Raw genomic sequence first — 23,857 nt, forward strand, 5'->3', positions numbered from 1 at the left:
TAAGCAGAGTGCCTTTGGACTCGAACCATAATCTTCTCTGGGTCTTCAGCATGTCAGGCCACCCTGCAGATTTTGGACTTGTCAGCATTTCCAATAGCGTGAAACAAGTCCTTAAAATAAATCTTTCTTTTTCCATCTCTCTCTCTCTCTTACACACACACACACACACACACACACACACGTATATCCTGTTGATTCTGCTTCTCTGGAGAACCTTGACTAATACAAGTAGCCTCTCTTCAGTTTCAGGATAAAAATCTTAAATCTTAGCTAGCCCACACAGCTCTTCAGTCAACTTAGCTCAGACAGTGCCTTTGTATAAATGAGAGAAAGTCACCACCTCTAGGCATGACCAAGGCACACAGTTTGGTGGGCAGAACACGGGTGAATCTTCCCTCTTAGTATGGTACACAACCTGGACAACCGTACAAAGCTACCCTGTTTCCTGATGAGCCTCTGCCTGCCACTTTTTCTTTTCCCTCTTCCTCATCCTACACCCTAAGTTCCCTGCAGCTCCCAGAACCTACTGCGCTTCTTTGCCATTATGCTTTTGGATATCGCGTCATTGCTGCCTCAAGATGCTCCTTACATCTCCCAAATGCCCTTGGCACTGCCTTCTCCCGCTTTGCCACCCTCCGTCTGGCCCAGACTCCTCTCCTCTTCTCTCTCTCTGTCTCTCGGCCCTGGGTTCTAGCCCTTACTTCATCGATACTATTGCTACTCGCCTCAACTGGGGAATCATCCGGGGAAGAATGGGAACTGTGATCCGCCGTGCTGAGCACTAGTAGGTTGTCATTAAGTTCCGTGCGCAGCCGAAAGCGGGAAGAGTGAGTGAATGAATGGAGGGCTGGAGGCGCACGAGGCTAGCGCTAACAGTAGGAGGCGCTCACCAGGAGTGGGCTCCTCTCCTTGCCCGGCCCGAGTTCCACCAGCCGGAGCCCAGGAGGAGGACTAGGCTGGGGCCGGAGGAGGGGGAGGCAATGCCGGGTGCGCCAGCGCGCGGCTGCGGTGCACAGCGAGGGAGAAGGAGGGGAAGGGGCCTGCGAGGGAGGGGCGCGGCGCCCTCTTTCCGGCTTCGCTCATTCTTTCACCCCAGGGTCTCCAGGAATGGAAACGGCCCCCGGCCAGGCGGGAGCGCGCGGATGAAAAGCGGCCCTCGGCCGGAGAGCGGAGCCTCCTCCCGCCCGGGCGGCGGAAACTGGCAGCGCCGGGGGTGTCCCGCCACGCCCGCGTCCCAAAGCGGGAGAAGGGGGCAGCTCGCCCCCTCGGACGGGGGTCTCCCAAGGATACTCATTCCTGCTGGCATCCTACCACCCCGACACGGGGCCCCGCCCCGACTCCTGGCTCGGAATCTCGAATCCCTTCTTGCGTCTTTCCCCTCTTTCCTTTGGACCTTGGTATGCCCCAGGGGACAGATGTCTTGGGATCTTTAACATTTGGGATGCTGCAAATGCCGAAGTTAAATGAAATACCTCCCGGGAGGGAAGGCCGGGGGGAGACGCGGGGAGAGAGGAGATGGCCTGGACAAACAGGTCCTGAAGCTGCGAGGCAGGAACGGGGGGCGCGGGGACAGGCGGGCGGCGCCAGAGCTCCATGGGACAGGTAAGGGGGAAAACTTAGGGGGACGCAGCGCGGGTGAACTGGGGGGTTCAAGCTCCTGAACCCATGGTCTTCGGCCTTAGCGGAGCTGGCCCTACAAGGAATGGAGTAATTTACAAAAGGGGTGGGAATTTCAAGTTCCTACCCAAAGTGCACATTTCCGACTCCTCAACCCCTCTCCTTCGACCTTCCCCATGCCTGTGGATCCCCTGGCCAGGTTCCGGGAAGCCAGAAAGCAGCCAAACAAAAGGAGCAAAGTCTGGGGCCGCCTGGATGCGGAGGGCGCGGTGGGGGAGGGGAGCAGGGTGGACCGGACAAAGGGGCTTTTTAAAGGAGAGCCTAGAGGTCTGATTTCAGGGCGCATTCCAGGCTGGAGTGGAGTTCTTCTGTCTAGCCCACTCCACCAGCGCCTGCTGGAGGCGAACACCTTTCCCAGTGGGAAGAGAGAAGAGCGAAGAAAGGAAACAGTTCAGGAGCCTTCTCCCACCCGCCTTCGCCTAGAGGGTCCCGGGCTACTTGGCTTCTTTCTGCTCTGTTGACTCCGGCGGCTGACCATTCCTTTGTTAATTCATTAAGTGGGATTTTAGGAGTGCCTGAGACCGGACTCGGCTGGGTGCTGGTGGCAATGTCAGGATGGTAGGATGGGGCCCTTGCTTTAAACAACTTCCAATCTCATGTATTAGAAGAAACTTAAGGAATGGACTTTTAAAAAATGTTGAAGTAGATGGCTACAGAGTGTGGAAGTTTCCTGATTCGGGGTTTGTCCTTGGGAAGTGAAAACCCGAAACAGATACAGTTTTTCTCCTTTCAACAGTCAGATTCCAAGTACTCTAACTCTGTTCAAGGAAACCACTTCCTCCACCACCAAGTCGTGGTCTTGGTGTTGATGCTTCTGGGGTTTGGGGCAGGGCATTCATCAGTCCCCCAGCCCCCTAGGCTGGCTGGGAGGGAGGCACTGAACCCCAAAGTTCCCAGCCAGTTTCTGGGGTACCCACCTCCCTTTTGGTATTTTGAATTGACAGGCATGGCAGACAGTGAGATCTGTCCCATTGGATCTGCGGTTCTTGGGAGAGTTGGTTTGCTATCCCCATCCCAAACCTCATCTTCTGCTGGTCAGGAAATGCTGCATGTGAATTTGAGGGAATGAGGGGTTTTTGAGAATTCCAGGGACTCAATGCAGTGAATGGATTATCTGTGTTTCTCTCCTCTGTGCTCAGAGATGGGGGGGGGGTTACCTGATGGTGGGGTTCTTAACTGGGTCCTGAGCACCAAAGCATCTATGGATAGAATTCAGAGGATTTGTGAACTTAGATGGGAAAAAAAAATATTTCTATTTCACACCAACCTTTAACAAAAATTTAGCATTGCCTTCAGTTACAAAGGCAAGAAACCATAGGCAGTACCTGTGACTTTGCCCTTAATAAAATTCAGTTTTACATCACATTGCGGTCGTCATAACTGTGTTGAAGTATTGTTCACATTCATCACTTCTATGAAATTGCCCACTGCTGGATCCTGTTTAATGTTAATAAAGAGGCATATATATTACCATGCTTTTCTGTTTTTAGAACTGTATTTCAATATAATTGGTTCTCTTAATGATTCTCTTAATTTCATTTTGTGCATTAAAATACATGCTGTCAGCTGGTTCTAGAAACTTCCATCAACCCCCACCTGGAGCTGGGGGATGGGCAAGGTGGAGGAAGGGGACCAGTTACACTGAGTCAATCTCTCTGTGCTTGTCATTGAAAGAATGTGACAAGCCTATTGGGGGATGGGGAGGACTAGGGGGAGGGAAGGGCTGCAGGCTCTTTGGGAGACCAGACTGAAAGCTGGCTCCACATCACAGGAGGGGTCGCCCCCTGTTGGGGCCCCTCAGTCTCAGCTTGGGGAGAGAAGGAGGTGGTCAGCCCGGAGGACTCTGGGGCTAGCACTGTTTGGAAAGAGGGTGTGTACAGGAATGTGAAGGTGAGCGGGGTCTGTGTAGGGACTGGGATGGGACTTCAGCGACACAGCTCAGCCCCACAGGAGATTTTTGGTGGAGCAGACTTCTTCCACCATCCCAGCCCTGAGGAATGGGGAAGGGGATGGGGTTTGGAGGTGGGGATGGAGGTATGGGGCTGGAGGAGGGAAGCAATCCAGAGAGATGTTGAGGTGCCGAAACCCCAGGGTTGAGGGGCACAGTGGGAGTATCGGAGAGTGGGAGAAAGGGGGTGGTGGGCTGAAATGTTGAGGGGTGTAGTCCTTAATCTTCAGTATGTCTCTGTGTTGTCTGTGGCATAACAACAGGTGGCCTTAGCCCTTGCCTCTCCCAATGAAATGTGCTGAGTTCTGAACCGTTTTTGGTTTGCTTGAGGATCAATGTGGTGGGAGACCTGGAGGCTTGCCCCTCATGTTTGGGGAGCGGGCTTAGATGCTGGGGTCACAGTGGCTCTCCTGTGGAGCAGGGTCCAGGACTGGGGTTCAGCATAGTCCTCCAGGGACCCTATTGAGGGATGGATGTAAGTAATAGGTAGGCCTTGGTGACCCTGGGGCGAAATGTCTAGGATGGAAAGAGAACACCACCCTTGCTTTCTTTAGGACCCTAGAGCCTTCCCATAGGGAGTTCCCTAATTACTGCCTTGCCTGAAGCTTTCTTAAGCCTGATTTGGGAGAGACAAAACTCAGGCCTTGGTTTGCATTTCAGTGTATGGAAAGAGCAATGACCTATTCTTGTCACTTTGTCAATTTCCTGCTGGTATCCCCATGGACAGCGGACTTTCACCCTACTTCTGGGGTCTTGCAAGCCTTGATTTCTGGAATGGGAAACCGAGGGTCAGGAGGGCAATTGTGCACCTAACAGCTCGCCACGTTGCATTATTGTCCCTCGAGGCCACGAAGACGTGACCCCTGTTGCCTTCCTCCGGGGTTCCTCCATGAGGAGCCCCTTTCTCCCTACTCACCGCACACACATGCGCCCCCCCCCCCGGAAGTACAGAGGCCCAGGAGCTGCCTGCTGGCAACAGCCACAGCAGGATTAGTTCAGGGAAGGACTTGCTCACCTGCTCCTCCCCTCTGACTCAAGTCATAACAAGTAACCTGGTTCCCCTGGCCCGCCAGGCAGCCTAGGAGGAAAGGCAGGCAGGCCAGCAGGCGGGACCAGAGGGAGGGGCGGCTGTCGGCAGCAGGCAGTGAGTGGAGAGCTGGAGCTAGGTCAGAGAGAGAGCACAGGGGGGCTGGCCAGTGGCCTGGGACACCCTGAGGTGGCATGCGACACCCCTCAGCCCCCTGACCTGGGAACCGGGGGTGTTTCTGGAATCCTGGACTAAACCCCAGAAGCAGGTGAGGGCAGGGCAGGGTGGAGCAGTTCTTTGGGGCTGAGGGGCAGGCTGGCGGTGGGGGGGGGGGGGGGCTGCAGTAGCCGTCACCAACACCCCCTTCCTCCTTGTGTCTCGGGCACGGGATGATCGGGGGGTACTGGTGGGCCCAGATGAGGAGCCCCGTGCCATAGTTTTGCTGTAGTTCCCAGGCCTTAGTCTCTACCGGAGAAAGGGAGAGGCCCAGGAGTGGCTTTGGGGGCACATTTGTGATGGGGGAGGGTCCTCAGTGGCTCAGCCTGAGGGACACTGCGCTGGTGTTCCCCTTCCTCCCTCTTCGCTCCTTCTTTCCTCCTCTGCCTTTTCCCAGGGGCCTTGTTCAGTCAGGTGGACTGCTTCCTAGGACCAGGACTGGGGCTTGCCGCAGGGGGCTAGAGGGCAGGGAGGGATTCCTGCGTTGGGAAGGGGTTGGGCATGGGCCCCGGAACCGCCTTTATCTGAAAGCAATGCCTGACACTTCAGGCTCCAGACACTTCTATCCTGCTGGTGAAGGTGGGAGCTGGGCAGGGTCCCCACGGTGAGGAGGGCGACGGCTACACGGCCCTGTGGAGGAGTTCCTGCCCACCCCGACATTGTCCACAGGGGTCCAGAGCAGGGAGCCGGAAAGGGCTTTCCCTAGACACTGTCTTGTCTGTGCCTATGAGGGAAGAAGGCCCAGCCAGGCCAGGTAACTCTCTCAGGACAGCATGGGCAGTGGCTGAACTAAGACTTGACCCTCCCAACTTTAGGTCCTGTGCTCTTTGCTCTACTTGGAACCTTGAGTTAGCCCGGAGTGTGCCCAGTATGAGATTGGGGCCACTGTGAATGCCAGGGCCAACCCCTTGACCCTGGCAGTGAACGTTGGAGGAGAGGGGGTGTGTCGGGGGCTCTCCTCTCACACCCACCCCTCTGTTCCAGTGACCCCATGCCCGGCAACAGTCAAGGAGGGAAGCGGGGCTGAGTTATCACAACTTCCCAAGGCAACGCCTTCGTGGTTAATAATTAATTAGCAAGTGTGACTAATTAATGGCTTCACTCGCACATTACCTGCTTCCTTATCCAAAGCAAAATGCGTTCACGGTGCTGGCTGATAGGGCCTTGCTTCCTAGCTCTAGCAGGGACCTGCCCCTGGCTGCTGGGGAGGGCTAGAGGGTACCTGTGGCGGGTGGGGGTTGGGTGAGCTGCCTGCCCCTCGGGCCAGCTCTCATCTCCAGAGGGATGAGGGTTCGGGAGAGATGGGCCATGCACGGGTAGCTCTCCCACTAAGTGCCCTGTTCTGGGTTTCCAGAACATGGGCCAGTCTCTCTCTTTGGAATGTTTGCAAAGGCCCCACATAAACTTTTCTTCTTTCTTTCTTTTTTTAAATCCTATTGTCCATTCTCTAGACTTTCCTGGAGATTTGAAATTCCAAAGTGCAGGTACATATTGTTTCCAGGGCTATGTTTTTATTGTTGCTCATGGTACTTCGATGGGCTGTGTGGTTTATGGAGGTCTATAAACGTGCTCCATCATTCCGGCTCTTCCAGTCTCAAGAGGCAGACGTCCTCCTGGGGACCGGGCCGTCAGCAGTCCTCTCTCCCTCTCCTTGCCTTGCTCTGTGCTCAGCTTTCCCAAGGCCTGCCTTCCTAGCCGTTGGCTGAGGGTGGAGGGGCGGAGCCCACCGCCTCCACCCTGTGGCCCTGTGCCGTGGGGAGGCAGGATAAGCTCCAGACAGAAACTCAGAAGGACTTTTGGACTGTTGCTCAATGGGCTGACTCAGTGAGGAGGTGGCTGGGCTCTCCTTCCAGACCGCCTGCCTGGGCTCCGCCCGCCCCTCCCCACCCCTGCTCCAGCCCACAGTTGCCAGGCCCTGGTCAGCTGGGACCCTGAGCAGAGGTGTGAGCTCGGCGAGGAGCGAGGGGACGAGCATCAGGTGTTGTTTTGGCCACTGGTGCCCAGCCGGGTGGACACACACTGTGATTCAACCTGTACCACCCGAGTGCTCTCAAGCCCCAGGGAGCCAGAGGAGTGGGTGGTCTCAGCTCCTCCTTGTCCTCAGGCAGCTGCCGCTCTAGTCACAAGTCCCACCCTGCCCGTGACCCTGACACACACACACACACACACACACACACACACACTGGGCCTCCTAGACATAGTGGCTTGGGAAATATTTCAAGGCTCTGGGACAGCTCTCTGGCACCTGCCTTTGGATGAATACCCTGGTCCAGAAGGCAGGGCAGCACGGGCTTTGAGGACCCTGGAGCAGGGGCTTGGCTGAATACCCAGTCCCCACCCACTTCTTTTTTTTTAAAGATTTTATTTATTTATTCAACAGAGATAGAGACAGCCAGTGAAGAGAGGGAACACAAGCAGGGGGAGTGGGAGAAGAAGAAGCAGGCTCATAGCGGAGGAGCCTGATGTGGGGCTCCATCCCATGACGCCAGGATCACGCCCTGAGCCGAAGGCAGACGCTTAACCGCTGTGCCACCCAGGCGCCCCTCCACCCACTTCTTGAAGTGCTGTCTGTCACCCACTGGGACAGCGGGACAGGCTTCATGCCTCCTGGGTTCTCGAGCTGAGGATAGCCCCATAGGGACAGCTGTGCCCCAAGAAGACATCTCCCCCTTCTGCTTTCCTTTCCTCCTTGGTTTGTCCTCCCACCCATTTTTCTTACCATTTTTTTTTCTTTTCCTCGTCTTTCTTGCTCTTTTCCTCACCCTTCTCCCCATTCTCAGTGGTCCCTGTGGCCACTCAGAAGGAGGCAGCAGGAGGCTAGGGTGGGCCCAGAGACCACCCCCCCCCCGAGAACAGGTTTGCTGGTGAGGCCCACTGAGCCTTCTCTGCAGCACCCCCAGCACTGAGAACCTCCCCCACCCCAGACTGTCCCAGAAACCTGGCCCTCACTTCTCCCCCTGCCCTGAAACATCAGATCCTTCCTTAAGCTCTGTGTGGAACCAAGGGGTTTCACCTACAGCTGGTTTTATTATTCTCTCAAAAGCTGGGGAACCTGCAGGCCACCGCCACATCCCGGCTCAGGTTGGGAACGGTGTTACCCCTTCCTACGCTGTTCCCCCTCCTCCCAGAAATCCACCATGGAGAGTAAGGATGAGGTCAGCGACACCGACAGCGGCATCATCCTGCAGTCTGGTGAGTGGTTTGGGGAATCCCGCCCTGTGGGCCCCTAGCCCTGACTCTCCGAGGCCCCAGGCCCCAGGACTGGCCAGGCTGAGTGGCTGGAAGATGAGTCGGGGAAGGTGGGAGGGGTGGGAGAGGCCTCTGCTGGGGGCTAGATACCCGAGGGGCTGCAGTTTTCCTGGATGGTCTGGCCTGGAGGTCTGATCCTATCTGGATCAGGTCTCTGCAACTCTGGCCCCCGTGATCACTAAGAAGTGGAAAAATTTTATCTGGCTACTAGAAAGGTCCTATCTTGGTTGGCCTGAGTCTGTGGGCCTAGTCTGGTCTCATCTGACAGCCGAGAAGAAAGAAGCAGCACGAATGTGAATAAGAGACAGAAGGAGAGAGAGGGAGAGAGGAGGAGGAGGAGGAGGAAGCAGAGGCAGAAGGGAATTGTAGGGGCGGAGCGTGGGGAGGGAAAGAGCGACTCTGACCAGCAGCCCTCCCGTCACCGCGCATCGCCCAGGGCAGGGGTGCGGGGTGCGGCCCTTCCCCGGGAGCTGCCTTGTTGCCACCTCGGACAGCCAGGAGATGTGGTGTTTGTGGTTATGACGCAGGCCGCAGCAGCTGACCTGTAATGTGTGGGCAGGGATGAGGCTATGTGTGCACACGCGTGTGTGTGTGTGTGTTCGCGCACATGTGAGCACATTCCCCCCCCCAACCCCGGGGATAGTTAACAAGTGTCTGAGAGGGTCTTCCCACCTCAGCTTCCCTGAGCCATGCCCTGCCGCCCCCTAGGCCCCGACAGCCCCGTGTCCCCCGTGAAGGAGCTGACCCACGCGGTGCGCAAACAGCAGAGGGCCTTGGAGGAGCGGCTCGAGGCGCGCCTGGAGGAGCTGAAGAGACTCTGCCTCAGGGAGGCGGTGAGAACCTCGGCCGGCCCCCCGGCCCCCCGGCCAACTTGGGGTTAATCTGAGGAGCCCTAGAGCCAATGTTGGGATGTTGGAGCTGAGGGAAGGGAACCCCGTTTGTGAGAGAATTCTGGAAACCAGATGGGGGTGTGGTGCCTGGAGTCCCTGTGTGTGCAGCATTTGACCTGGACACGGGACGCCTCAGGGAGAGAAGGCGTCAGCCCAGTGGGGCCCCAGGCACAGGGAGCGAAGGACAGAGGGGCTGGAGAGGGAGTAGACAGAGGTGTGTGTGGGACTGTAACCAGGGCCAGAGTAGATCTCTGAAGCAGGTGAGATCTGAAGTTTGAAGGAAAAGAGGAGGGAAGGTAGGGGGTGCCCTGAAGAGGCCGGGGAGAGCACCCCGGGGGATGGGGTGGGGTGGGGAGTGGGCAGGGGCCTCGGGGGAAGGGCAGACACAGGCAGTGCAGAGCCCGGGGGCTTGGCCATTTCTGCTTGGCCGAGGGCTGGGCAGGTAGAGAGGGGCCTGGCTGACTTTGTTTCCACCGCAGGAGCTGACGGGTATCTTGCCAGCTGAGTATCCCCTCAAACCAGGGGAAAAGGCCCCTAAGGTCCGCCGCAGGATTGGAGCAGCTTACAAACTGGACGAGCGGGCCTTGCACAGAGAGGTGAGGGACTCGAACAGGCCGTGTCTCCCCCTTCAAGTGTTGATCACCGAGCCAGGGCCTCACCAGCTGGTGGGGCAGCTCCTGAGCACCGTGCCCTCACCCGGGCTGTGGCCGTCTCCACTCCACCCCGTCACACCCAGTCAGCGTGCTTGGCTCCATGGTGATGAGGGGCTCCCACTAACCTGTAGCCCAAATGGCCGTGGGGAAGGTGCCACCCCAGGAACCAGGAGAGCTGGGAACTCGAGAGGACACTAGGTTTGGTCGCCAGTAGGCAGATCAGTTAAGAGCTCAGCCACCAGCCCAGAGAGGCAATGGCCTGTTTCAATAGCTGATTCAGGCTCCTAGGGTTGTCCTTCTTCTCATCATGGCAGGCAGGCAGGCAGTGGGGGTGGCTTGGGCCCTAGAATGCCTTCCCCATGGTGTGAAAGGTGGCAAGTTTCCCCTGGGCTTGCCTGACCAACCCCTGGGGTCAGGAGGGAAAGTGTCCCCCTTTGGTTCCCACTCGGCCTGGCTCAGGGGGCAGGCTGGTGGGTGGATCCCCCTGCCTGCTTCTCAGGCCGACAAGATTGCTCTTGGGCACCTCCCACCACCTCACCCTCTGGCCCATGGCCAGGGTCACAGCTGTCTGCTTCCTGGGCTTAGGGTCAGGATCCAGGGCGTGGGTTCAGGGCCCCTCTCTGTGTCCCCTAGTGAGCCCCCTGCCTCTCCCCCCTCCCTAGGACCCCCTGAGCAGCCTGGAGCGGGAGCTGGCCCTGCAGCTGCAGATCGCGGAGGCAGCCCGACGCCTGTGCCGGGAGGAGAACCTCAGCAGACAGGCCCGGCGGCAGCGCAAGCATGCCATGCTGCAGGAGGAGAAGAAGCTGAGGGAGCTGGAGCGCTGCCTGGGTGAGCAGCGGCGCACCAGTGGGCCCCCTTCCGCCGCTGCCCTGCCTCTGGGCCGAGGTGAGCCAGCCGCACATAGAGTCCTGCCCTGGGCCATGCGCGAGCTTACGTGGGATGGCAGGTGACGTGGCTTGGGGCCGCTGCATTTGCCTTTGTGCCCAGCACTGTGTTTAATGTTCCAAATTAAGCTTTAGCTAGGACACCTGCCTCTTCGGTCCACCTCTACCCCATCCTGGCCCTCTGCAGCCCCAACACGCCCTGGCAAAGGGCTCCTCCATCCCCTGAGACCCTCTCCCCCGTCTCCTTAGAAAGCATCCAATTCCTTCCTCATCCTCCTCAAAATCCACTGCCCTCAAGAAGGCCTCCTGGGCAGAAGGGTGCTCCCCAGGCTGACTCCGAGCTTATTCCTAGGGTCTGCTCAGCGGCAGTAGCCAGGGCTGCCCTCCTGCCCTCCAGGCCCCAGGGGCTGGCGGGTGTGGTCAGGAAGCGTGAGGCTTCTGTGAGCCTTGGGCTCTGAGCTGATGTGCTGCCCCGGGCCTGTGTCAGGCAGCTCAGAGGCCTGCTGCTGCTACTATGGCTGCTCTCCGAATCACTTCAGAGGCGCATAGCTGCTTGTGGGGTGTTTAGGGTGAAATCCAGCACCACGAATGCCACATGCCACCATCGCTTCAGTATCTAGAGCCACCCTGGTCACCAGGAGTCCTCCACTTCTGTTCTCCACTCTTATTGGGCCTCTGGTCTAGTCCCTGAGCCCCATGGCCCAGAGACTTGGGGCTGTGGGGTACCTGGGAAGGTGTCCCCATTATTGGACATCCGTGTATCTAGTTCCAGTTACCTTCCAACAAGTGGTTCCGAGCCCTTCGATGTGGCTCCTGTTCTCCCCGGACCCAAACCCAGCTTGTTAGGTCGACTTGCAGCCCTCCCTGCCAGTTCTCAGGGCATCATGCCCACGGCTTGCCCCGACCCCAGGCCTCTCATGGGGCCCAGACCCCCCCTGCTGCAGGGGAGAGAACTGGGGTGGGGTGGGGAGCGGTGGCCTGGGGCAGAACTGGATGCCAAGGCCTTGATCTGGGCTTGGGAGAATTATTTACTCCTCCCACCGTCAGGCTCCTACCCCTGCACCGTGGGTTGGTTTTCCCTGAGGCTGCTCTCCTCCCCTGGTTGGGGACGCTTGTATTTAGAGTCTCCCATGGCCAGTGGCCCATGCCTTGGACAAGGGGTTGCTCTCAACACAGATCGTGGGAGTCCCCACTGCCACACGCCGTCTCTAATGTAGGGGAGAAAGGGCATAACCAGACAGGTCCCTGGTCACCTCCAGCAGAAGCAGAGAATGAGGGAGGAGAGGCCTCCATGTGACAGCTGACCCAGTAAACACAGGACACAGTGCACCTGACCCAGGCTCAGATGGCCAGACTTCTTTGGGTTGCCTGGCTCTGGCCTGGCTTGGGAGCAAGACAGTACTCCTGGTCTGCAAGACTGAGATGGAATAGATGTTCTCCATCCTCCCTCCACTCTGACAGGCTCCCCACGACTTGACAGTTCCCCCCCTCCACTGCCCCCTTGGAAGGAAGCTATGGGCTTGGGCATGAAAGTCTCTGAGGGCTCACTTGCTTGCGCTGGTGGAGAGCCGGCAGGAGAGGGAGAAGTGCCCCTGACCCGGTTTGTCTCGCCCCCCCACCCCGTGCCCCCTCCAGCTGGTACTGCTCAGCAGGCTCTCTGCTCACCAGCCTGCAGATGTTGGGGTGGGGGGGCAGTGTCACTCTGCTGCTGCCATTGCTACCAGTGACGCTTCTTGTGGGGGGCTGTGAGTAGGTCAGGACCTGCCTGGGGCTTTGGTTAACCCTCCGTGGGAGACAGGAGGTTCTGAAACCTTCTCGGGGCCCTCAGCTCAGGTNGGTTAACCCTCCATGGGAGACAGGAGGTTCTGAAACCTTCTCGGGGCCCTCAGCTCAGGTGAAGACAGAGCTGTAGAGAAGAAACGGGGCAGAGCAGCTGCCTTTCACCCTCCAGACCAGAGATAGTCCCCACGCTCTCCCCCTTCAAACCCGACCTTGACTGTGGGCCTGAGGTTCTGGGCTCTGATGTCCTCCCTTGGGCGCACAGGAGGCAGTGGCTCTAGCCCGTAATTCCTGCTCTGTGGCTCCCCGCCCAGCCGTGCTCTCTCCGGAAGGAGGAAGTAGAAAGGGATTAATAACTAGTAGCTGAAAGGTGTTTTGAATTAAAAAGAAAAAGCAAACGAATAAACAACAACAAAAAGAGAAAGAAAGAAAAGACAAAAAAGGAAAGGGAAAGGGAAGGAAAGGAGAAAGAGGAAGAAAGAAAAGAAAAGAAAAGGAAAGGAAAGGAAAGGAAAGGAAGGAAGGAAGAAAGAAAGAAAGGAAAAGAAAAAAAGAAAAGAAAGAAAAGAAAAAAAGAAAAGAAAAGAAAAAAAAGAAAAGAAAAGAAAAGAAAAGAAAAGAAAAGAAAAGAAAAGNAAAAGGAAAGGAAAGGAAGGAAGGAAGAAAGAAAGAAAGGAAAAGAAAAAAAGAAAAGAAAAGAAAAGAAAGAAAAGAAAAAAGAAAGAAAAGAAAAGAAAAGAAAAAAGAAAAGAAAAGAAAAGAAAAAAGAAAAGAAAAGAAAAGAAAAGAAAAGAAAAGAAAAGAAAAGAAAAGAAAAGAAAAGAAAAGAAAAGAAAAGAAAAAAAGAAAAAGCCCCCGCCCCCTGGGTCTCCACACAAGGCTTATTTGATTTAGGATAATTACTAATTATGCCAGGTGGGAGTAATTAGCTATACCCTGCAGGTGGCAAGGAGCAGTCAGGTGTTAAACTAATTTACCATAGTGAACTTGAGGAGAAATTCCCCGCAACACACACCTCTGATTGTAGTAGGTGCTCAGAGTGCGTTTGTTGACTGACCACACGTGCCTTAAGCAATGCTGTCTACTAGAATTTCATGTTCTATATCTGTCCAATATGGTAGCTGCTAGAAGGGCTCCTGAGCATTTGAAATGTGCCTGGTGTGATCGAGGACCTGAATTTTTAATTTTATTTCATTTTAATTAACATAACCCCAGGTAGCTAGTGGCGACCTGTTAAACAGTGCAGCCTTTGAGAATGCTCAGTTTGTGGGTATGATCTCTATAGTTACCTCCCCACCTGGGGAGTCCCGTGGCCACTGCTAGACTGAGGGCAGGGCAGGGTTGATCCAGGGCTGGGTCGGAGTAGTGTGGCTGCGACAGGGAGCAGCCCTCAGGAGCGGCTCGTGTTTGGTGGCAGACAGATGTGCCCCACCCATGCCTTACCTCTCCAAAGGCAGTGGGTCTCCAGATTACCCTCTTCGCAGTGCACTTTTTGTGGCCAATGATCTGCTTGTTTTTGTGAAGATTAGGGATGATCGGACGTGACGTCTTTCTTCCCAGACCATATAGTCAAACCGAAGTGCATGACTCTAACCCCAGCTGCGTTGCTGGGCCATGATAGTACCAGTCCCACAATTTCTTCAACTTGACATCTGTGAAAAACAAAACTCTCTATTCTCTAGGGTTTTGTAAAAGATCAGAGGCAGAGAACCAGAACTCAATGAAAGGGTGTCTCCTCATTTGAACCCCAAAGCGAAGGCTAGTAGGAGCCAAGCACAGCATGAAATAGCTCGCCACTTGGAGTGGGCCCAGCTCCTTGGGCAGTATGCCCTACAGGGTATAAGAACTACTCTGGGTAGAGTTTTTATTTCATTTAAGTTGTGGAGCAAAGGCTGACAAACTTCTGTAAGGGCTCAGAGAGTAAATATTGTATGGGCTTCATGGGCTCTGTCACAGCCTCTCAACTCTGCCCTTGTGGCTCGAAAGCAGCCAGATATCACTGAACAAATCTGTATCTGTGTTTCAGTAAAACTTTATTTATAAAAACAGTTCACTGGATTTGGCCCAAGGACCCCCAGTTTGCTAATCCCGGTTATAAAGGATTTCAAGATGGCTGGAATTGTTTACTTTTCTTAGAACTTTCTGGATAATGACTTATGCATTAGATGCCACTAATAGGAGGGCCGATAAATGGTAGTGGTGATGAGCCAGACTTGGTCAGACTGTCTGGGTATGAATTCTGACTCAGTCATGTTTTGGTGGATTGACCTAAACCATGTTCCTCAATTCCTTCTAGCCTCGGTTTTTTTTTTTAGCTGTTACATGATGATAATAGTATTTACCTTACATGGTGGTTGTGACCATCACCTGAATTAATATATATGAAGTACTCAGAAAAGTATTGGCACAATAGAAATTCTAGCTATTGCTAATGTCCCCTCATGATCATTATCAAACATAGTTGAAAACACTTTGTGAATTCCATCCAGGTCACTTTAAGAGTATTCTCAAGGTCTGAAGTTTCAGTTTGTTCAAGGGCAGTGGGAAATAGAAGTTCCCTTGGATTTCTTGGGTCGCAGCTGCTGCTAGGCCATGCAGAAATGTCATACTCTCATTTCCTTCAAGTGACCTGCCATATCACCAATTGAAGAACCTTCTATATCCAGCCAGACCAATGTGAATTGATCCCACAGCTCAGATTCCCACTGTGCACTGCTCTTGGGGCTGGTAATGCAGGATTTCTCAGATTTGGGGTCCTTGAATTGTACTTATGATCTCAGAAGACTGGAAAAGTTAGGAAAATAATTTTCATCCCAAGGGCCTTCCAAAATGACACTTTGCCTTTCCCTTCCACCGCCAGGAAACCCTGCCAGTGGAAGCCCTGGCTTTTTTGACAGATGGGGAAACTGAGGCCCAGAGCATTGAAATTGCTTATTCAAGGTTGCATAGATAATGGCAGAGCCAGGATTAAAATCAGGTTTCCTGTCTTCTCACTCCTAACTCCCGATTTTTTTTTTCTGCTTCCAAGTCATAAATTCATATCCAATATAGTATTTAGTATACAGTTGGTATTTCCTGATAAGGGATGTTATCAGGAAGGGGTGGGGTCAATACTGCTGGTTAACCCAGATCTGTAGGTTAATTTCCTCACCTCCTTCTCTCCCCTTTGACTTTCCCAGAGCTCAGTGCCTCAGATGACAGCTCTCTATCAGATGGGCTGCTCCTGGAGGAAGGTGAGAGGGGTAGTTTAGGGACTTTTGTCAGGGCTGGGCTTCTGGAAGACGGGGGGCTTTGGCAGAGTTCACTAGTGAGGACTTCAAGTGGAGAGTGGAGACTTAGTGAACTAGTGAAGGCAGGGGTGCCAGGCTGGGCTCAGGGTCTCCACTCCTGCTTGATGCTAATTTCTATGTGCCCCTGCGCATGTTCTTCTGAGGATGGGGATGCGCTGACCCTTTCCCATTCTAGAAGTTCAATCATTTTGACAGGGAAGGAAAAAGTGAATTCTAGCAGAGCCTATAAGATCTGGGATGTCCATGCCTTTGCCCTGGGACATTATTTCAACATGCATCTGTCAGACCCTAAGAGCCATCTGGCCACAATCATTGCCCTTTTTGACTAGAGGGTAGCACTAGGGAAGGAAACACAGTCAACAGATTAAAAAACCCTGTTTATAAACCCTAAGGATGCTGGGGATCAAGGTGGACCCAGAGGATCACGCAGTCCTGCCTAGGGGAGTGCCCAGGTCAATAAGGGAATAGCACACATGGGCACGGCATGAACAAGAAAAATCAGTAAGCAGGAAGTTAGCTGCAGACACGGTAGTAGGAGCAAAGGTTAGAAGGTGGAATAATGTGAGCTAAGGAGAGTCAATCTGGAGAGGCTTCTTGAAGGAGGCAGGTGTGAAACAGCTGTGAGAGAGAAGTCCCAAAGGAGAAGAAAACATCTTCGAGTGTCTGGGCCTGGAGTCACAGCCTGGAGCAGCCAGACAAGCAGCCACAGGAGGGAGAGCAAGGCACGGGCCACGGAGGTTCCTGGGCCAGTTTTCCAGCCCCCACCTTCACCAGGTTCTTTTGCCCCTGCAGAGGAATCCCAAGTGTTAAAACCTCCCCCGGAGTCCCCAGCTCCACCTTCCCGGCCTCTCCCACCCCAGAGCCTCGAGGGCTTGCAGCCAGCAGGACCTGAGACTGCGGGCCTGGAGCGGGCCCCAATCCAGAACAGCCCCTGGAAGGAGACCAGCCTGGACCACCCCTACGAGAAGCCCAGAAAGTCTTCTGAACCCAATAGCGAGTCCAGGTCAGGATGGGGAGAAAGGCGGGTGGGGAGTAGGTGGGAGTTGTGCTTGGGTAGGGCAGGAGTACAACAGGGTAAGGCACGGGAGACTGCCCCTCTCCTTAACTGTGATGGTGGGAGGTGTGAGTTTTGGGGTCCCCTTCCAGTATGCCCCTTCCTCTGCACAACTCGAGCCCCTCAATGGAGGCATTCTTGCCCCTGACCTGTCTCTAATCCTTTTGCAGCAGCCCAGCCACCACGCCACAGGATGGGCCCAGTACGTCCAACCTGTGGCTGCTGGAGCCTGCCTCCTACCACGTGGCTCCCGTCCGCAGTATTGCTGGCCAGTGGCACGGCCGCACCAGCGCCCCCGCCACCCCAGAGATACAGGGGAGGAGGGGCCCGTCGCAATCTCTGAGGTAAGAGGTCACCCTGTAGATGCAGGGGGAGGGGGCACCCACTAGGGACAGCTTGCATTTGGAGGGTGGTGGCTTCTAGGATATAGGTGGGACTGTGGGTGACACATGGCTGGCGCTGTGGCTTCTCCATGGGATCCCTTCTTGGGGCACCTCTCAGTAGAGGCCGTGCCACACACAGTCAGCAAAACCAGAGGCACGTCATTCGTGAAGCAAGCTGTTTTCTGCACAACACAATTCATGTTTTCTCCCCTTAGCCATATTCTCTGATGGCAAGAGAATATGGAACTTGGTAGATACTTCGGCAATTGCCTACGATTGTTTTATTATCGGTCACTGGCAATGGGTGGTTCACTTTCTCAACTGATGTGCAGTCGATTCTCATTATTTGCGGTAGTTTTATGTCCCATAAAGTCACTGCAAACGCTAAATTAGCAATACTGAACCATTGCTCCCAGGGAAAATATCGGGTTAGGCTCCTGAGAGCTTCGGGGCACAACACTTTTGTCAACTGATCAATACATATCCTTGTTTAATGTGTGTTTCTGTTTAAAGACACCTTAATATACATTATTGACTCATTAACACTGAATTCCTGGCCGATAGCACTCTAGGTCATGCTGGAATAAAGCTCATCTCATATGTATATTCTGCAGAAGATACACCCATAGCCTTTCTGCAGTTAAGAACACCAGACTGCAGCGCTATGCTTTGGGGCCGTTTTAAACAGGGATGTCACCAAGAGAAAGCACAAAAATACAAAACACGGGACACTAAATCGACCGTGGAGAGGATACTCATTTATTGTATGAAAGCCGAAACGAGAAGTCAGAGCACTGCCTTGTTCTGTCTCAGCTGAGAACGTGCCTAGTGGGCATCTCACAGTTTTCACCATTCTGTGCACGTCCGCAAATGACCACAAGTGTCGTGAGTGTTAATTTGAGGTTACAAATACATTTTCCCTGTGGGAGATTTTGCAAAGACAGAATCCGCAAATAATGAGAATCAATTGCATGTTGTTTTCCAAGCGTTTTCCCAATTTTCTTGGTGATAGTCTCAGTGACAGAGCTAGGCCCCGCAGTGTTGGCTGCACCACACGAAAGCCCTGGGCACGATTGCTGGGTTCTTCTGTGCCTTTACATGTGCTTGTCAGGCAGCGCTGGACGGGCCGGGGTGGGGGGCGCAGCTCGGGACAACTGCTCTCCAGTCAAGCAATGAATCTTATATTTAATGTACTTCCAGGGCTAGGTGACAAACAGTGCCTTTGTGCAGATCAGTAAAAGGCGCCCCCCTCTGGGCAGACACAGCCCCACCACAGGGCATATTAACCCTCGAAGGCGGAATTTCAGCCCCTGTGAGTCCTGGGCGGCTGCCCTTCTGAAGGGCCAACCTACAGGCGGCTCCCCTGTATTAGTTTGGTGGTGCAAAATACCCCAGAGTGGGTCGCTTAAATGACAGAATTTCACTGTCCCACAGTTCCGGAGGCTGGAAGTCCAAGATCAGGGTAGGGTTGGTTTCTTCTAAGGCTTCTCTCCTTGGCTTGTGGATGACCCGCCATCTACTTCCTTGACAAGGTCTGCGCCACACACAGCTTTACAGGTGCAGCTTAGATATCCGACAATGGCTACCCGAACAGATTCTGCGGCTGTCATGCCGCGGGACACAGGGTCCCTCACGTAGCTGAAGATAGGGAACATCGCAGGGGCATCCTTGCCGCAAACCGCAGAAGTGTGAATGCAGCAGGAGGGATATGGTGCATGGCTCATGAGGGCCGGGAGGGTGTCTGGGTGTTTATTTGGGGGGAGGTCTGACCCAAGACCCAGGCCTGTGAGCCATGCCTCCTCTGCGGAGACAGAGCGAGCGGCGGCCTCACCGGTTTATCTTCACCCCCCCAACCTCCACCCCCACCCCAGGCCCAAGGGAAGAGCCTTGGCCTCCCAGACTCCCAGCCTCAGGGAGGCCCCCCCACACTCAGTGCGCCTCCCCTTCCTCCCTCAGGACGGATTCCTTCCGGGCGGGTCCCGAAGGCCGAANTGCCACCGCCGGCCGAGTGGGAGCTGTGCCGCGCCGCCCTGGGCCGCGCCTACGAGGACGACGCGGCGCTGCTGCGCTGGCAGCGCCCGGTGGCGGCCCGCGGCCGCGTGGTGCGCACGCCGTCGCTGAAAGACAGCCCCGCGGGCCGCGCGCTCAGCAAGGCGGCCGTGTCCGAGGAGCTCAAGTCGTGGCACGAGCGCGCGCGCCTCCGGAGCGGCCGCCCGCACTCGCTGGACCGCCAGGGGGCCTTCCGCGTCCGCAGCCTGCCTCCGGGGAGAGAGGGCTTTGGGCGAGCCCCGGGGGCCCGGACACAGGTACGGCTCCGGGGTCCCGGGCCCTTAATAGGGGACGGGCTGCAATTCTAGCGGGCCCCGGAGCAGAGCCGCGGTATGCCGACAGGGTGGTGGCCGCCGCCATCCCCAGCTCGGGACCGCCGCAGAGCCACTCCCCTGGGGCCTTTGGAAGGCCCTCGGGACTCCCCTGGGGCCCCTCCTAATGTTGCCTCTGGCTCAAGAGCACATACCCACATACGCGGGTGGAGGTGATCCTGGCAGAGAGCGGAGACTTTTTTCCTTAAGGGCTCCATAGATGATCCGCAAAGCAGATAAACCTCTATTCATAATCGGAAATCCAATCCGAATTAACCCCCCCCCCCGATTTCCTGACCTGAAGGCTCAGGACAAAGGGAGTCTGAAAACGTGTTTGCGAAAGCCAGGACCTGTGAGTGCCTGTGGGTCAACTTCCTCTGGACAGCCGTCCACGCCTCTGGGCTGAGAAGCAGGGTGGCTGATGGTTAAGGGCACAGACTCCGAAGTTAGGCTAGGGGGTTCAAATCTCAGCCCTGCTACTCGGAATTGATAATGATTGGCCAGCTGTCTCTCTCAGCGGGCCATGACCTTTAAGTGAGTTATTACGTGTGAAATGATCAGAATCGTGTATAGTAAGTGCTAGTAAGTCGTATTACTATTGGTCAGGGACCAGATTGGTAAGATAGAGCACTCTGACGTGAGGTAAGGGTGTCCACTCTGGATTCAATGGCCCAAGTTTTTTCATTCCGGAAGTGGCGGTAACACAGGAGTCCTGTCTTTCTCCCTGGTACGGAGGGCTCTGCAGGGGGTGTGTTGCAGAAGTTACCAACAGGGTGCTTCTCTGAGACCCACGATTCCTAGTAGGCCCAGCTGCACGTCCCTCCCCCACCCACCAGGTCTCTGGGCTGCAGCTGGCATCCTGGCTGGGCAGCAGCCTGGCCCTGGTCCCAGGCCGCACCCTCCAGCTGACGTGCTTTTGCTTTTCCCTTCCTGCCAGCTTGGACCTGTCCTCAGCCCAGGCCCAGCCCATCCCAACCTGCCCGACAGGGAGGGTGACAAGAAGGGAGCCCAGGAAAGGCGGGGAGGAGGAGGTCAGGGTGCTTGTCACACCCCAAAGAAAGCTGGAGTGGAAAATAGATAAGGGTGATCACTGGGGGACATAGAACGTCCTGGGACTGGGGCAGGGGTGGAGTGGCTGGGCCCATGTTGCTGCCAGTCAGCGTCCTTAAGGGACAGGAATGGTGTGCCTGCATTTGCTGTCCGGACATTTCTACCTGGTTTGCTCACAGATCTCTCCTTTCTTCCTGACCCTAGCAGGTGGCCACAGTGTATGTGCCCCGGAGATCACCCGAAGGGGCCCCCGTGCAAGTCTTTGTGCCTGAGAATGGCGAGATCCTCAGCCAGGTGTAACCAAGGCCAGCTGTCACCGCGTGGCTCAAATGCCTCGGCCCGGCTGCCAGAAAATGCCAGAAAAGACTGTTGGACAGCAGGGCTGGAGCCGAGCCCTCCCACCCTTGAGTGCCTTCTTCAGCTCCTTTACCCCCATCGCAGGTCGATGAGCCGGGGCTGAGCCTTTTTTTTTAATTTTTTTTTTTTTTTTCAGAAACCCTGGCCTTAGGATTTATATTTGTGATTTGTCCTCAAGATCCCTATAATATGATGATGCTTTATTCCCCAGAGCTCGGTCTACTGGACTTGAGGCCTTGCCTGTCTGACTGGCAGGATTTGTCTCCTCCTGCAAGCGATGGGACGCGTGAGGCGGAGGGGGCCGCGCTGGGATTCCTCCCAGACTCTACCCTCTGGCTCCGAGAATGTCCGCAGAGAACAGCGCCTGTCTCACTGCAGCTGGAGGCATACTAGTGTGCCTCTCCCGCCCCGCAGTTTCCCAGCTCTCTGGGTACTGTAGGGTGTCTGGGCAGGGGGAGAACCTTCTTCCCCTTCATAACGTGCTCTGTGATGCACACATGAGGTGGTAAAGATCATATGTCCTGATGGAGTATCGTCTTCCTAGATGGACCCCGCTCTTTTCCTCACCCCATAACCTCCCCCCCCGAGGGGCCCTAGTCACTCACCATATGCTCTCTGTGCCCCTGTGGGCTCCCACATCTCCTCAGACCTCTGAGCCTTGAACTGGAGGCTTTGCCAGCTTGTAGCATTAGGAGGACCGGGCTGGCGGCTGGCCTGTGGTGGTGTTTGGGGGAGGACAGCTCATACTTTGACCACCTTCTCTGGGCATCATAATGACTTGCAACCCCACCCTTCCTTCTATCCCTTTTTCATTACAGTCCTAAAAAGCAATGCCTTCCAGATATTTTTGGAAGGGTACCATGTGTGTGGCATGTTCTCACAGGAGGGGGTGGGGGTCATTGCCCCGCCGCGCCCACCCAGCTGTTCTTCTGCCCTGACACTGGATTTCCTTGAAAGAGGGCACGTCCTTATTTTTACAAATATGGGAATACTCACTCTTAAGGGTGTTCGTTAATTGTCCCATATGCTAAGACTCGAGTAGGCCTGGAAACGGCCTGTGCGAAGACCATCCCATAGTCCCTGGGTTCTCGTCCTTGGGCTTCTTTGCCCTCAGAGCTCCTGCTCTGAGGAGAAAACACAGAACGGAGGCGAGATGGGGTTAGGGAGAGCAGAGTTCTGATTCTGCCCATGCAGAGCCCTTTCCCCTCTGAGTGCCCTGGATTGGACAGAAACTACAAATATAGCTTACACCTCCAAGAACTTTGATGTCTGACCCCAAAGGAACACAGTTCTCCCCACTGGACAGAAGGCAGTGTGGCCGACTGCACAAGGTTGCTGAGGGAGGAATTTAGGTGGCCCGTCAGAGGAATCTGGGGGAGGAGAGGAGAGCCTGAGGGCAAGCACCTGGATTTCTGTCACTGTGCTCTGACCCCATCCTGCAGCTCCCCCACTTCTTGGGTGGACGCTGGTCCCCTTACGTTCGAATGTCCTACTTTGGATTCTGTTCTCTATCATTTTGTCTCGAAGCCCCTTTCACTGGTATACAGCCATCTCCCCTCCCCGTGTCCTCCCAGGAGCCCAGAGCTTCCTAGCTGAGCCCGGAGACATCTAAGCACCCCCACACATGAGCGTCCTTTATGTTAACTTATTGGTCCTGTATGATGCCTGGTACTTGGCGGCGGGGCTGGAAGTGTGTGGGTTTTAGTGCCAAATATGTCAATAAAGTCCGTTCTTTGTGATTGGTCCAGCTGACGACGAAGGTTCTTTTGTGGCAAGTTTCTGAGCAGAGGTTTTGCCCCGGATTCCTGCCTGGAGTGGCAGAGTTTCCTGGTCCCCAGCTGGTCCATCCAGGTTTCCAGGGAGCGGTGGGAGGGCTGGGGTGGTAGAGGGAGGCTCTCGCGTTCTTTGCCTCCCTGACAGGATGGAATGAGGACCAATCCCTGGCAAAGCTCCCTGGGTCTCCAGGGCTTGAGGGCACAGGCTCTGGGAATCACCTTCTCAATGGCAGGGGACTTTGTGGCAGCCCACAGGAGGTCTGAAGGCCTCCTGCGAGCCAGCCTGGGCCGTGGTCAGTGATGTGGGGGACGAAGAGTCTCCTTGAAGCTGTTCTAGGAGCTCTGGACTGCCCAGAGTGGAGGTTCCCACGAGAAGCAACCCCTTCAAAGCTGGACAACTGGGGAGTTTCCTGGCGTTCCCTACAAGCTCTCGCCCCCCATATCTGGGCAGGATTGCCAATGGCCCCTCCTTCTACCTGAGGACCACAGGGTGGAGAGGGGTGGAGGAAAGCTCCACTTGGACCACCTCCACCCCTGCCCTGCAGGGGCCGCTACAGGACCTGGGAGCGTAGCGCCCCCTGGAGCCACAAAGCCCAGGAGCAGCGTGAGCCCCGGATCTGTGGTGCCTGGTGTGTCAGGTAAAATAGTCCCTGCCTGCCTGTCCCTCTCCACAGCAGACAAAAGGCAGGTGGCTGCGGGTAGGGGCGACTCCAGGCTGGCCCTGGGTGCTGAGCCCTGGGATCAGTGGGAATCTGTGGGCTTTAGGGGCTTGGCTTTCTTAGGCCTGATGGGGGGTGCTCCATTCCAGGTGGAGGTGGGTGGGGGAAGGGAAGGTGACTCCAGGGGTCTCTGGAGGACAGAGCACCCTGATGGTGGATGTGAGCGTCTTCAACTGCACTGAACTGCTGATAATGGGGTGCTTGATCCTGTATCGTAAACAGCTGGATGCCTTAGGCCCAGGGAAGCTGACTGGGTGCTGGGAGTGCCGAGGGGACCGCCTATCAGAGGAAGAAACTCCCGGCAACAGGACTGGCGGGGACCAGCTAACACATGGGGAGACAAAAGAAAGCAGGGGGCAGGGCCTTCCAATGAGGCTCGTCTCAGAACAGCCAGCAATGGGATACGCGAGTTTGGGGACCCATAGGCAAGGTGCCAGGCAATGGTCTCCTGGTCCACAAGCAGGTGTCCCCGGGCAGTGTCTGGGAGGGGCAGACATTTAGGGGCTCTTAGCTCCCCTACCACAGGGCAGAATGGGATTAGGAATT

General features: G+C 55.4%; 1 protein-coding gene across 1 annotated transcript; it reads left to right on the forward strand.

The window, feature by feature from the left end:
* The first annotated feature begins 1,441 nt into the window (after nt 1-1,441).
* Nucleotides 1,442-22,560, forward strand: INAVA (innate immunity activator). Its single transcript, XM_034667658.1, has 11 exons — nt 1,442-1,602; nt 7,912-8,060; nt 8,826-8,950; nt 9,487-9,603; nt 10,323-10,545; nt 15,503-15,556; nt 16,406-16,616; nt 16,838-17,011; nt 18,645-18,736; nt 19,007-19,356; nt 20,665-22,560. Exons 1-11 carry the CDS (start codon nt 1,442-1,444, stop codon nt 20,758-20,760), a joined length of 1,752 nt encoding a protein of 583 aa, XP_034523549.1. The 3' UTR covers nt 20,761-22,560.
* The last annotated feature ends 1,297 nt before the right edge of the window (nt 22,561-23,857 follow it).

The sequence above is a fragment of the Ailuropoda melanoleuca genome, chromosome 8 (assembly GCF_002007445.2).
Source record: "Ailuropoda melanoleuca isolate Jingjing chromosome 8, ASM200744v2, whole genome shotgun sequence".
NCBI classification, from domain to species: Eukaryota; Metazoa; Chordata; class Mammalia; order Carnivora; family Ursidae; genus Ailuropoda; species Ailuropoda melanoleuca.